The sequence below is a fragment of the Micrasema longulum genome, unplaced genomic scaffold (assembly GCF_059751315.1).
Source record: "Micrasema longulum isolate JH-2025_06_02 unplaced genomic scaffold, ASM5975131v1 h1tg001044l, whole genome shotgun sequence".
NCBI classification, from domain to species: domain Eukaryota; kingdom Metazoa; phylum Arthropoda; class Insecta; order Trichoptera; family Brachycentridae; genus Micrasema; species Micrasema longulum.
The window spans coordinates 169,152-185,236 of NW_028278232.1; the positions used below are offsets into that span (position 1 = coordinate 169,152).

At 37.8% G+C, this 16,085-nt stretch overlaps 1 protein-coding gene across 1 annotated transcript; it reads right to left on the reverse strand.

Moving 5' to 3' along the window:
* Positions 1-9,966: 9,966 nt before the first annotated feature.
* On the reverse strand, positions 9,967-15,261 carry GlcT (ceramide glucosyltransferase). The gene has a single exon (XM_088232959.1). It carries the CDS (start codon positions 14,972-14,974, stop codon positions 13,775-13,777), a length of 1,200 nt encoding a protein of 399 aa, XP_088089085.1. The 5' UTR covers positions 14,975-15,261; the 3' UTR covers positions 9,967-13,774.
* Positions 15,262-16,085: the final 824 nt, after the last annotated feature.

The window sequence follows — 16,085 nt, forward strand, 5'->3', positions numbered from 1 at the left end:
GGAGTAATTATAGACTGATTTGTGAGCGTAAGTCACGCGTGGTCATGTCTGCTGTTTAATTGTTTGAAGAGCGCGAACCATTTATTTTACGGTACGCATTAATTTGAGTTGTTGTAATTGAAAATGGATAAATTCCTGAAAAGATCATCAGAACCATCAACGTCTAGCGGGAGTAGTGGAATAAAGAAAAAACGTCTTTATGACGACATTTATTTAAAATTTGGGTTTACTGTGATTGACAGTAAACCGCAGTGCGTAATTTGCTTTGACATTTTGTCAAGAGAAAGCATGAAGCCATCGAAGTTGGTACGCCACCTAAACACAAAACATCCTAATGAAAAAAATAAACCTGTGGAATTTTTTGAGCGAAAATTAAAAGCTCTTGGACGTCAAAAAACTGCTATAGGACAAATGTCCAACCTGAATGAGAAAGCGTTGCTCGCTAGTTATCGAGTAGTTTTTCGTGTGGCTAAAGCAGGTAAATCTCACACTATTGCCGAAAATTTGATTTTACCAGCGGCGTTAGATATAGCAGAGATTATGTTTGGCAAGCAAGAGGTCGAAAAGCTCAAAAGTATACCTCTCTCTGACAATACCATTCAACGCAGGATAAGCAATATAGCGACCGATGTTTGTGATCACGTCATAGAAAAAATAATGAAAAGTTCTTTTGTATCCTTGCAATTTGATGAATCAACGGATATTGCGAGTTGTGCGCAATTTGTAGCTTTTGTGCGTTTTGAATCCAATGAAATAATAATGGAAGAAATACTATTTGCAAGGCACATCCAAAAATACTACAGGTCAATACTTGCATGACATGTTCCTTGAAGCTACGCAAGATATGAATATCGATTGGGCACAAAAATGCATTGCTATTTGTAGTGACTGGAGCAAAAGCCATGACTGGTGTGAAGAGTGGATTTATTGCTAGACTGAAAGAACAGATGCCAAACGCTTGTTGGATGCATTGCTTTCTCCATTGCCAAGCTCTTGCAGCCAAATCCTTACCGCAAGAATACAGTCAAGTTCTTAATATTATTATTAACATTGTAAATTCTATTAAAGGAAAAGCGTTGCAGACTCGATTGTTTTGAATCATTTGTGAAGATATGGGGACACTACACCGTAATTTGCTTTACCATACAGAAGTTAGGTGGTTATCAAAAGGCAAAGTACTGACCAGAGTTATAGAACTTCGCGCTGAACTATTAGTATATTTACAGCAAGCCAAGTCACATTACTCTGAATTCATTTCTGACCCGGAATTCCTTTTAAAATTGGCTTTTCTTTCTGACTTATTTGAACATTTAAATAACTTGAATAAAAGTCTTCAAGGGCGTGATGAAAATGTCATTACAGCAAAAGACAAACTCCATGGCTTTGTAAAAAAAATTGAATTGTGGTCATCATCTATAAATCAAAACAACTTTGATTCATTTTCGTGCACACAGTTTTTCATTGAAGAAGTCGGAAGCGAGATCAACATCAACTCATATATATCTGGTATGAAAATGGTGTTACATAACATTGGCGGCCTCCGTGGTGTAGTGGTCAAGACGCTTGACTCACAGACGGAAGGTTCCGGGTTCGATTCCCGTTGAGAACACAAAAATTAAATGTGATTTTTCTCAAGCCTGGGTGTTCTGTGATGTAATTCACCGCTGTAATTGGGCCTCCTGGCCTGTTGTGGTGCAAACAAAATATAAATATAATATAATATAAATAATGTGAAGAAAGAATTGTGCCATTACTTCTCACTGCAAGAGATATCGGATAACACTGGACAAAGATGGATCTTAAATCCGTTTTTAAATGCAGCTATAAACGAGGCAAATTAAGCAACTAAGCTCAAAGAGAATCTGCTGGAACTATCTGCCGATGGGATGTTACACATGGAATTCAAATCTGAAAATTTGGATACGTTTTGGTTAAAAAGAAAAACAGAATACCCGGAATTAACAACCGAGGCTTTGAAGTGTTTGATTCCATTTTCTACCTCGTACTTGTGCGAGTTGGCATTTTCATCAATGGCGCGAATAAAATGTTAACTAAGAAATCGCTTAAATTTGGAAAACGATTTAATACTTAATGTGGCAAAAACGGATCCACGATGGGAGAAATTAATTGAACAAACTCAAGCGCAACCTTCACATTAAAACGAACGAATATAAGCAAGCACAGATGTAATCATTTTCTATTTAAACACATTTTTAATATTTATTTTCTTTGTAATAACATGTTTTGAACTAGCATTTTTCTGACTTGTATAATTGATTATAGGGATATTTTGTTAAATTTAATAATTTTAACTCTTATCGACTTTTTATTTAAGTCTCACAAATTATATGTTGTTTAAAAAAACTAAAGTTTTCTCGACCTCTCGCGACCCCCCTACAGAGGCTCCGCGACCCCCCAGGGGGTCGCGACCCACAGGTTGAAAAACAATGCTCTAGAGTAAGCATTCCGGTCCTGTGCCAACTGAAACAGCGCTTTAACCCCGCGCACTCCCGTCCAGTCGCGGATGTTTCTCATCCAGGACATCTGTTGCCTTCTAACTCCACGCTTTCCCTTCCCCCATCATGATGAGCTGTAGACGGGCATATTTGCTTCCGCGCATATGGCCCAGATTTGCGAGTTTTATCTGTTTTATTGAGGACAGTAGTTCTTTTTCGGCACTGGCTCGTCTCAACACCTCCACGTTGGTCACTAAATCTGTCCACGGAATTCTCAGCATTCTCCGGTGAAGCCACATTTCAAAAGGCTCTAATCAGTTCATGGAGTTCACCTTGAGAGTCCATGTTTCAACCCCGTAGAGCAGTATTGACCACACATAGCACTTGATCATCCTCTTGATTGAATGCTGATCGTGCTATCTCTATTCTGCATCTAATTTCCCTATTTGGACCCAGATCAGAAGTGATTTGACTGCCGAGGTATTTAAAGCTAGTCACTCTCTCGATTGTTTGACCATTTATTCGCAATACAGCATTATTGTGAGAGTTTCGGCTAAACACTATCATCTTTGTTTTGGCCACATTGATGTTCAAGCCCATTACTCTACTAGCTTCGTCAATTTTACTAAGAAGTTCCCGAAGGACACATGCGTTGTCAGCCAGGATAACGGTATCGTCAGCACATCTGATGTTATTGATAATTTCACCCTTAATTATTATTCCTTTCCTGACATCAGAGAGAGCATTCTTAAATATCTTGTCCGAGTATAAGTTAAAAAGTAAGGGCGATTATATGCAGCCTTGTCTCACTCAACGCTTAAGTGCAATATTTCTAGTTACATCGTGACCTAATCTTAACACAGCTGTCTGCTGCCAGTAAAGATTCTTTATGAAGTTAACATCCCTGTCATCCAGCTGGCACTCCTGTAACAGTTTCAGTCATTTTGAGTGCTTTACTCTGTCGAATGCCTTCTCGTAGTCAATAAAGCAAGCAAAAACGTATTTACGCAAAATGACAGCAGAGAAAATAAATGAAGAAAACAGGATGATTCGCTGTTTTTAGCAGAACAGGAACATACTACCATAGTCGAGATATACTTTAGTGCAGCTGGAACCCTTGATGATATTCCCGTGACAAAAAATGATACCAAAACTCCTTCAGGAACCACAATATAATGTAATTGTCGCGGGTGGATGATCAGTGAGATGTTTCTGACCTGGTTCAAGCAGTTTATCTGTTTTTTGGCGCTTCGCTCAGCATGTGCTGCTGCTTTTGAATGGTCATGTAACAGATACGAAAATATAGAAGTGATTTTAATTGCGAGCAAAAATACAGTATTTAGCTTTTACCCCATGCTCCCCCTACACTGCATGGTGGTCCCGCCGTAGGTCACAGCCTTCCAATAGTCATGTCCAAATTATGATGTGTCACTGCTGGTAATTAGTGACTAAAAGCCAAATTTACTGATAGTATAAAAACAATTTAGGATTTCTAAAGGGTTCATCTGTATTTTAGCATCGAAAGTGAGTTCATCCAAGGAAATGCTAATTACTGTAATCAGTGCGCTTATTAGTCACCGTGTTAACTGTACCCTATTTCTCAGAATTAGTCATTGATGTGTGTTTTTTTGTAATGGAAATTTAAGTTGAAGGTATGTTTGATTATTTCTATATACTTTGAAGCGTAAGTGAATAGAAGTTTTTGAAAAGTGCCCCTGCTACATAATGCACAAATTTTGTTTAAATTAAAAAATATATTTTTGTTTCCATAAACTTTTAACTATTTGACCCCGCTCGGCCCCCAACTTTATTTACTACATAATGTTCACAAGAACATTGCTTTTATGATATTTATATATTTGTCTGCACAACTCTGCTCCGGGGTTTAGTATGAGCCGTACCTACACTCCGTACATTGCACACGAATAAAAAAATTAGGGAAAATTACATGCCTGACTTTTTTGCAATTTTTTTTTTTTAGGATCTCTTTACAAGTGTTTATTTGCGCGAGTGCATTTGTTTTGACATTTGGCTAGCTAAAAATGGAAGTAATGTGGAAAAAAAAACGCCATACTTTACATGTGTTTGCCAAACAAATACTTGATGTCGAAAATATCGACACAAATAACTTTAAAAATCCTATTGATTACATATACAAAAAAAAACAAGTATTGGATGCCAAAAATGGTCGGTAAATATTCTGATTGGTAGAATGTGACAGAAGAATGCGACCTTTCGGGATCCACGCAACGTACAGGAAGTCCAGGAGCAGCTACAAGAGATGCCGTTTTTAAATGATCGACACATGAAGAATTTCGCGGACTGTAGCAAACGATCAAAATGTAGAAGGTTAGCAATTTTATCAAAAGTAGACGATTCTGCCGTAAATACTTTATTAAGGTACTCCGATCAATCTAATATATCTTTTTTACAAGTCAGTGCTGACGAAGTAGTATCTCTCATTGTATAAGCAAAGTTAACTAAACATCAGTATTTATTAATAAAACAATGTGTGCATTTCAAAAGAGCTGCTTATACTCTTCCATCTTACCGAAATGTATTAAATGCAAAAAGCGGTGTATGCATCGGAAAAAAATCACAGAATCGTCTGCCGAAATAAAATTGCAATCTTTGTTAGATCACACCACAAACCGTATACGTGAATCTCAAAAGGAAGTTTTAGAAAGTATTAAGTGCTCTGACTTGTTATATAATTACGGCCTTAATAAGGATTTGATAGACAGGTGTTGCCATTTGCTGCAATGTTTGTCATCAGGATATAATATAAATAAAGTTAAATATAGGGAGTACACGTTACAAACTGCTTAACAACTAGTTCAGGAATATCCATGGTACTACTTGCCAATTTTCTGTCCATAAAATACCTATTCATAGGTCTGAGGTGATTGAGCATGCATTATTGTCTATTGGAGAGTTATCTGATGAAGCAGCGGAATCAGGCAACAAAAATATTAAGCTTTATAGGCGCGATAACACACGAAAAATGTCACGAACTTTATCTAATACCGATCTCTTACATAGCCTTCTTCTTACTTCAGATCCCTTAATTTCAAGCCTTAGGAATTTGCGTCGTAAGAAGTCTATTTTGTCAAAAGAGTTTGTTATGTGTTTAATTTATTTTTTTAAAGTGCAACTAATAGTTTTTAATATTTTTCTTTGAAAATGTAGAGTTTTGTAAATATTAAGTGCAGACATTTTTATTTATCTAAAATGACAACACCTACACTAGATTTTTAATAAACCGTTATTTTTTTGTACGTTTAGTTTTATATTTGTACTTTGTACTCTTTCACTATGTATTTTTGTGTCAAAATGTAATTTTTGTATACCTACTAAATAAACCGAAATAAAGAAATTATAAAATTTTGATATGTTTATACTAATCATCATTGTTTTAATTTTTTTTCCCATTTTATTTAACTAATAAACTATATATTTCAATAAAAATGAGTTGTTTTTTTCTGAAATTAGTCATTCTTATGAAAAAGTATTTTTTAAAATACAGTAGCATATGCTTTGAATGTTTTTTACAACAGCAAAAGGCTATGACCGCCCCTCTATGAACGCGGGACCACCGTGCACTGGGACATTATGGGTTTTCTTAGGGTTGGGTAAAAACATCTTTAAAAAAGTGATTTAATTAGTTACTTGTAAAAATATGCAAAATTTTTGTTAAATCTATCTATCTGACAGGTCTCTATATGTAAAGATCAAAAATGTAAAATCAGACTGTTTCTCTGCCTCTAGTGGTCTTCCACAAGGTAGTCACCTTGGGCCTGTTCTGTTTCTATTTTTTGTAAATGACATTACATCCTGTTTCCGTGATGTCGAAGTTTTGCTTTTTGCGGACGATATTAAAATATTAAAAAAAATATCGGACATTGATCATTGTGAAACTCTGCAATCAAATATTAATCATTTGTATAATTGGTGTGAAAAAATAATTTATTTCTTAATATTGAAAAATGCAAAATTATGACATTCTGCCGCAACAGGAATCCCATCGTTTTCAAGTATTTATCATTAGAAAAAATTACAGAGATGACAGACTTAAGTATCCTTTTTGACGAAAAACTGAGTTTTATTAAACATATACAAAACATTACAAATAAGAGGATGAGAACCTTGGGAGTTTTGCTGCGAACAATACGGGATTTTGAGTCTATAAACATAATGAAAACATTGTATATTGCCCTAGTGCGAAGTCAACTCGAGTACAACTCAGTTATGTGGTCACCGCATTACTGGGTTCATGTTAAGGACATCGAAAGAGTTCAGCATAAATTTTTGCGTTTTATCAATTTTAAATTAAGTATACCGATTGAATACATAAATTACACATACTTAAATGATTATTTAAACATCCAAACTTTAGAAAACAGACGAAAATTAAATGACTCGCTTTTTTAGTTTAAAATAATAATATCAATGTTCGATTGTTGTGAACTTATCAATTTGATTAATGTGCGAGTGCCTGGTCGAGTTACCCGATGTAACACTCTGTTCTACTGCGGTCCATCATCGACCAATTACAGCGCGAATTCACCAGTAATGCGGATGCATGTACTCGCGAACCAATATGCTAACAGCATCGATGTCTTTAACGTGAGTCTTGTAAATTTTAAATATCGATGTATATGTTCCATATCAAATAGAACTTAATATTCTGTTCATATTGTATTTTATAACATTATGTAGCTAGCTGCTTTAAACCTTTAACCGCATTTCTTTAGCTTTTTTTTCTATATTTTATCACTTTATATTGTATTTCTTTTAACTTATGTTTTTTTTTATACCAACTTTACTTCTAAACACTGTTCTATCTTTTGTTGCTATTTTTGTATTTTTTAAATTTAATGTTGTTTATATACTCATATTTTATATAACTTTCATGTATGTAAAAGCCTTATGGGCGTGAAAAATTAATAAAATTAAAAAAAATAAGTAACAGAACTCCCCCCCTACTTCAAGAAGTTCACACTGATAGCCAAAATAATTTATCAAATCAAATTGTTACGCCGAGGTAAGGTGATCAGTTTTACGCTTCAAGTGCCAGTCCAGGAAGAGTGAAATATTTTACTATCCTTATTTTCCCTTCCCGCTATCTCTTTGATTTGTCGATATTTATTTTGTTTTAAGTTTTATCAAGAATATTGTAAAATTTATTTTATGTTTTATATAGTTCAAATAGTCCTTTTATTTTGTAAAAAGTCAATACATACAGTCGGAGGGCCTATTGTGTATTATTTTTGTTTGGAATAAGCATTGTAACCTGTAGGTACATTTGTTTATATTGCAAAACAATATGTCGTAAGCTCGACAAATTACCTCAAATGCACCCGCAGTTCTGATATACGTACCAACACCAGGTACTTGTAGGAGTCAGCGCAACACTTCCTATTTCCTTAGAAAGAAGAACTGTTCTGTATTTACTGAGATATTTTTCTGTTTAAAATTAGCCATGTCCTGTATTTTATCATACATGGCCTAATATAATCTGTTTCTTTCTAATTATGGAACCAATAAGAGAGCGGTCACGGTACCCGCGTGGCCAGGACAAAACCCACTAGCGTGGGTTTTATACGACTGTGAATGGGAGAGTCAAAATGGATGGCTCACTTTACAGGATACAGATTTTAGTGTTTTTTTTTAAAAGAACCCATCATATTTGTGAGTGATAAAAAAAACAACATATTCCTGAACACTTGTGAGGCAATTAATTGTATATGTTTATTATTTAAGAGGAATACCGCACTAGATACTGCTATACAGCCGTTCGTACGGACAAAAATCAGGGATTATCAATAATGGAGTTAGCTATAGTTAACAGCGAAACAATCGTCTGTTGTTAAACCAAACTGAAAAATTTGTTCTATGCAATAGAGCAAAATGGCATCTCGAAGCTGTAGCGTGTTATCACTCCGAGGTTTATTACCTCTTCCCGTATAGTATATCCGGGAGGTTATCTGTTCATGCACTGGACAGTATTAGGGGAACCCTTCTTCCTTATCTGGCTCTGTTGGCTATTATTAATTACAGAGGACAGAATTCCTCTTACTCTGTGGAATTTTACGGCAACACAATTTGATGCTTTGCACATGAATTCTTTTTTTAGTAATGTAGTAACTCTTTCTATGAACAGTATAGATATGGACTAGTAGAAAGATCTTATTCGAAAATTAAAAATCCTCGAGTGAATGTTGGCACTTTTTTACAAAAGGACAAATGGTTTAGCATCGCGGTAACTAGTCAGATATCCTATTGCGAGTGGATGTGGACCAGCATATCGGAGACATAGATACCCTAGGGATACCGTCCTATCTTGCAGTCTTTCCTTTATTTATCTATTTATTTCAGGAGAACAAACAGCTTTACAATAATATAAATAACACATCACTCAAACAAAATCAGTAGCCGATGGCCCACCTGTGAGTAGAATTGATTGATATGTGAATTAAAGAGTGAATCAGGCCAAACAAATAACAAGGTGTTTTAGTTTGTAATTGTTATATGATTTTATGATGTTTATATTCAAGGCATGTTTCAAAATTATGTAAAATGTTTCCCTTCGCATGGGACACCCAATGAGGGAACATTATCTCTAAAAAATGAATACAAAAATCGTGAAAGAATAAATCACGAACAAAGACATGAAAATTAAATATTATAATTCCCACACATTGAGAATTTTACATAATCATACTTTTTTAATTCAGTATTGTGAGAAGTTATAGAAAAACAGTACATCAATTAGGGTTCCATAGCCGAAAACCATTGGAAATCCCCGGTTTAGAGAATGCATTGATATTATATATTACCCACTTTTTAAAGTGGTGTGACCAAAAAGAAGAAAGTTCAAAGAAAGGGTTGAGGATAACGAAGGAAAAGGGAGATCAAGTCTATTACAACCCGGGGGAGATGAGACGAGGTGCTCTCTTGGGTCTGTCAATAATATGGCTAAAATTTGTGGATTTCAATGAGTGGTTATAAATATGTCGGCCTCGTGGTGTGATGGTCAGCGCGTTTGCCTACTATGCAAGAGGTCTCAGGTTTGATTCCCGACATGGATATGAAATATACATAATTAAAAAAAATTAAAAAAAGAATTTCTAAAAAGAAAGAAAGAAAAGTTCTTTTCACTTACTAAAATATTTAAATTTTCAGATCATTTCCTAAAAGTCGTAAATAACTTGCGCTGGGAAAATGGAAATCAAGTTGTGGTAGAGTGGGATTTGAACCTCGGACCTTCGGCTCGTTAGTCCACAATACTAGCACAGGATTACAACCCGGTTTTCAATTTAAAGGGGTGTTTTCACACTAGAATATTTCATAGTCCTCGGACTGGTACCTGAAGCGTAAGACTGATTATCTTACCTTAATGTACCAAATTTATCAAGATACGCTGCGATTGGTGTACCAATGTAGTGCCCTACGCATCGTTAGGTAGGGAAAGAAATTATGAAGATAGATACATAAATTAAAAACTAAATAATTTGGAACATATTTAATTTTACCTCAGGAAAATCGGATAAATTTCCAATTGAATTTCACAACACAATAAATTGTAAAAACATTCTTACAGTGTAAACATACTCCAATATTTACCAAACGTCAAAAATTGCTCAAATAATTATACAAACTGAAGAAATGCTAAGAAGCCACATTTCCATAACGCAACAAGCGGTAGCTCTAGATCGGTGCCTACCCAGGCCCTACTTGGATACGGGGACAGTAATACTGGGAACACAGACATATCTACATATATAAGATATAAGGGATACATAATACCGAGGAAGATTCTCAACGGCGCAACTCTTGCGCCAGTGTCTAGGACGCATGTTGTATCCCGTAGTACAATGTCACCACTTGTAATGAACTGACGTTCATTCAGCGATGACTCCGTTACGAAATAAAACACAAAATGGCGTGGCACACAAATTGAATCGGTCGTAAAACAATATATTGTTTAATAAATAGTTATAGCTTAATTACATCTATCCGACTGTATTTTGTCTCATATCATCCGCATCAAGGAGAACATCACACCGGTCCGAGAGACGACTTCACGATGATGATCATCATTTTAATGGATCAGAAAACTGAACAAGTATCATACGGTACAGTTTACCCTTTCTATTATTCAGTAAACCTAAATTTGACAAACGAGTCATCGCTGCAGCTGCAACAAAACAGAGAATTTCGTCGGTATACAGGTGTGATAAATATGATAAAACAGCGTATAATATGACTAAACAAGTAAAAAACGCAGTTACATCATTCTTCGGGGTTTATCAACTGACAAAATCCTCAGAGATTTAGTTTCAAAGTGAGCGTGTATAGAAACCATCATGTTTTCTGGTGAAAACTATTCATTCCAATGTTTCGAGTAGGTCCAACCGACCGGTATAAGAAGTAAGAACTGTCGCCTAGTAGGTGAAATAATTCAGCGAGATGAATCTCACCCGCGTCAAGCATCCGGCTGCGGTCACGTGGCTAGTGACGCGGACTCGCGAATCAGAGGTCCACGGTTCGAAGCCCACATTACCGCGACACGATTCCAATTTTTAATTAATTATTTTTATTTACAACTCGTTGAAAATGGCCCCCAAAATACAAAATATCTGAGTAAATCATAATGCAAATATTTATTTTTTGTGAAAAATAAATACAAATTAAGGTATCGACTCTTTTACTTCGGAAAAGTCAACAGACGGAAGAGTCGAGGAAATGTGGATTTTTAAACATAGGCAGAATGGTGAATGTCACACACTGTACCGAGTGGCCACATAAACCAGCCAATGACAGGTCATAAACTCTGTAAATGCCTAGACTTCAATATTTTCTTCTCAAAAATGTTTTCCCTCTCAGTTGTGACAAATCTAGACTATAAATTCCATTTAGCGGATATTTTTTAAATATCTAAGCTATTGAAACTATTTAAAGGAACCAATCGACAAGGAACTAGTAGATGTCGATCTTTCGGCGGAACCGAGGCGAGCCCGCATAGGAGCGAATGTGGAAAATGAAGAAGGCTTCGTAAGTATGCGTGCATCACACATATCAAGGAAGACCGGAAAAGGTTTTCGTCGAGTCCAACATTCTAATAGATTATTCTCAGTACAGGCTATAATGCATTTAGAGGGTTTTATCAGTATCCTTATAATATTATACAGTACCTGTAAAAGTGTCCACTGCGTTACAAATGATAATTAATGTTGTAATTATTTCTCTATCTATTATTATGGCTTTACATGGGCACAGCCTAAAAAAAACATAAGTTTATGAATATATATTATGTAGGCTGTAACTTAACCCTTATCTTGGCAAAACGAACAAATATTTTTTTTTTGTTTTAATCAAAGTTTATTAAGAATTGTGATTATGCAATTAAGAATGAAAAATATGGAAAAGCAGTTTTAACTGAATGCTGCCTTACTCGTGTTTTAATTTGTGAGATCATTTGTATCCTATAGGATACATTGCTGAGAAAAGGGTTAATTTGAAATAAATCAACCTCAAGCGTTGTATCATTTTGTGTGGATTTCTTCTCCGATTTCATGTTGCTAAACTGTCACATTCTTACAAACTCGGTATTTGGAGGACTAATTCAGGAGGTCTTCTACCCGGGCCCCGATCATAGTGGGAAGTTAATATTTATCTTCAATTTTATCTGCAAAGTAAAATTAAAGTTTTCTGTCTGAAAAGCAGAATATGCGAACAATTTTTTCTTCTAAGCATGTTCAATTATAGGTTACCGACGAAAATACTTTAAATGTTCATGCAAATATACTCTTTTTCGTACACAAATATCGGTTTTTTTTTATAGACAGTCAAAGATAACTTCCCATTGTAATCGGGGCCCAGATATTAACCGACACAACATTCTCTCGTCCAGTTTTCTAACCCATACATGTACATGTAAAACGGGCTTTAATAATTATATAATACTTGTAGATATACAGTAACCGAATATGCTATGGCAATTAGTGAAATCTTTACGCGGGTATGTATACACGTCGTGAGGAATTAGCTGCTGCTTGTCTGCGTGTGCGTACATATTACACTTAGTACGGGAAGCGGAGACTAAATAGAGACATTGACCGCTCACCGTGTCGAGGCGGTACTCACTCGCATCGTAAAATAAAAGATACATCGTTCCGATAAATTCTTAACACCTATAGATGACATAAATACTTTTTACTTAATCAACAATATTTGAGTATGACCAAATCTTTATAAACAAGTACTGGATTTCACCAAAATAGATATTTCAACAGAGATGCGAAAACATTTTTTAAGGAAATAAATATGTAAGTCTAGGCACTTACTGGTAATTAAAGCGCAAGTTTAATTCTATTTTATTCCGGTATTCCCTAATTTCAATATGTATTTGGGAAGAATCTCAGTTACGACGGAGCTGCTATTACAAACGCATTTATAGTGCGGTATAGCGCACTTTTAGTACATAAACATGCGTTCATAATACCACCCCAGATAAATTTAAGTTCAATAGATTTTAATAAAATTAATACGTCTTTTATGCGCCACTTTATTTTTTAAATTTATAAACCAACTAATTTTGGCAAAACATTCTTCTTCGTTTTAATAATATGAAATTTTTAAAAATTCGAAAAGTTTTACTAATTAACCCCGATGAAGAGGATGTGTAGCCAAAACTAGTTAAAAAAAAAAAAGGGGCGCCAAAAGATAAAACTAATTTTACAAGAACTTTGCTCTAATACTTGTACACGAAAGGTTCACAATTCAAATGAAGAATTTTCCGAAACTCGCGCGGTAAAGTTTTCAAGGCAATAAACTTATTAGCACACAAATCTAGTATAGATGTTCAAGACGGGTTAATATCACACGCAATGTGTCACTCGGCTCAGTCAGATCATAAGCCTTGTAAATGCCTAGATTTTCACATTTTCTTTTTCAAAAATAACATAAAGCGAATACACGTAATCGGGTGGCAGGCTCAGTACTTATTCCCTTCAATTTCCCATCGTATCGTAACTTGTACATTCGCATCTATTTCTAGTAAAGTAATAAATTATCATAAAACAAAACCTTCTCGATCTCCGTTCAAATATCCGCAAACTAGCGTAGTTTCAAACTGAATTTAACATACTTAGGAATAAAATCACCGTGGCGAAGCTGAAATACACTTCATTCGTAATAATTATAATACAACCGAATGTGACTAACGTAAATACGTAACCGAGTGGATGTGCGCGAGGGCGGTGACAGTCGGGGTCAGCTCACGTCGGGGGAGTAGAGTAATATCGCAGTGGGTTTCAGTACTTGACCTTGGGGGAGAGGGCCAGCTCCGTGGCGCGGCCGCCCCAGGCCAGGCGGTAGCGCCGCGCGCGCCAGCGGACCGTGGGACGCAGCAGCGCCAGCACCAGCAGCACTGGGCCCGCCGCCTCGCGCAGCAGCCACGCCAGCGCGAACCACCAGCGCGGGAAGGGCGGGGGGCCCGCCTGCGCCGCGCACAGCAGCAGCCAGTCCAGCAGGAACCACAGCAGCGCGTGCGTGGCCAGCACGGCCGCCGGCTCCCAGCCGAGCAGCGTGTGCGCCGCCCAGGCCGCGGCCGCGCCCAGCACCAGGCACTCGGACAGCGGCTCCAGCAGGATGGTAGCCGGCAGCATGGCGGCGCGCAGCTGCGCCCAGCGCAGCAGCCGCGCCGCGAGCGCGCGTGTGCCCCCCGCCGCCGCGTTCTGCAGCGCGGGCTGCGAGCTGACGGCCAGGCGCCAGCCGCGTGCGCGCAGCGCCGCCGCCAGAAAGAAGTCCTCGGCCAGGTAGTCCGCCACGGCCGCCAGCCCGCCGGCCGCCTCGAGCGCGGAGCGCCGCACGAGCGACGACATGCCCGTGTGGCAGTTGATGCGCAGGAAGTCCGCCGCCAGGTACATGCGCGCCTGCGCCGTGCCGAAGTAGACCTTCTCCAGCGCGGCCGCGAAGCCGGGCCGGTCCGCCGCGAACGGCATCTGGTGCACGAGCCCGACGCGCTCCGTGAGGTGCGCCACCATGTCGAGCAGCGTGTCCTCGCGCATGCGGATGCCCGCGTCCGAGATGAGTAGCAGCTCGTGGCGCGCCGCCGCGAGCCCGGGCTGCATGTTGTTCACCTTGGGGTTGACACCCACGCGCGCGCCGCCCAGCAGCAGGCGCGCCGGCACGTCGGGGTGGCGCGCCATCAGCGCCTGCGCCACGAGCGCGGCCGGGTCCTTCTCGTCCTCCACGCAGAACAGCAGCTCGTACAGCGGGTACTTCATGGTGAAGAACGTGTCCAGGTTCGAGCTGAGGTTGGGGTCGTCGCCCAGCAGCGGCTTGATGACGGAAACCCCGGGCAGCGCCGCCTCCGGCGACGGCATCGCGACGGGCCGGTGCAGCTTCCACCGCGAGTGGAATAGCGCTATGAGGTGAATTATCCACAGGCAGATCCATGTTATGAAGAAGAATACGGCGAAGCCGTAACGCGTGTATATCATGGTGGTCATGACGGAACGGAGGGGTGTCGCTTCGACCGTCTGACGGTTAACATGACTGCCTCGGTTAACATGAGCGAGAGAAACGTCAAATCTGAGATTCCCGCATTATGACACGATCGAAAAATACATAGCGATGCAATTAACTTCGCGGAAGAGTTCACCGCGCACTGTACACACCGTACTCCGTAATCCGCCACCGTCAACGACAGGCGCACAGGGGACAGGGGACCTCGAAGACTTGAAGCCAATTTACGGCATTTGGCATTTATATACGCTATAATACGCTGATAAGAATAAGACACGCTAACAGTGTATTGCCATAATATAAAGAATAATTTTAATAATGTTAGTACCTACTAGGAAGTATCATGTACCTATTGAATTATTTATGTACCTATTATAAATTGCCAATTTTACTAACAAGAATGAAGCATGTATGTAAAAATGTTTTGTTTATACTACCTATCCTTAGAATAAAGATTTACTGAGTTATTTATTGAATGGACGTAGTTCTGACCATTTTCAGATCCCAAATAAAGTGTTTATTCCCCAGAACTAGGTAATTAATCTACTTACTTACCGTGTCCCCTTCAAATCAATTTTCTATTTTCCTAACATTAAAATTAACATTGGAAACATTACACCGTCCATCGTATATGTGAAACATTTATCTTTTTTTTTTTATAATCTCGATATTTAACACTTCATAAAATTAATTCAAAAAATAACAAATGGGATTGATTCATAATAACAGAAAATAGGTGTTTTGCCTTTTTTTGCTCTTTATTTCTCGTCATCAAATTAAATGCAATTTTCCACTTTTTCTTTCTTTTATTCATTCTCTGCCACTTTTTAATCTCCTTTCCACTTTTTTCTTGTTTTGTTCATGTTTCTTTGATTTTTAATTTAAAGTATTATTTATTTTTTGTATAATTTAAACCGTCATCGCTTTATTTTAATATATTTAAGTGAAAAAATGCTATTGGATAGCAGGCCCTACTATTTATGTTTATAGATATTTTTCATAATTTCTATTTATAATTATTTTACGTCTACATTTGTTTGTATTCTAAATAAATAAATTGAAAAGTGATTCTAGTTTGAAGAAGTGAGCTTAAAA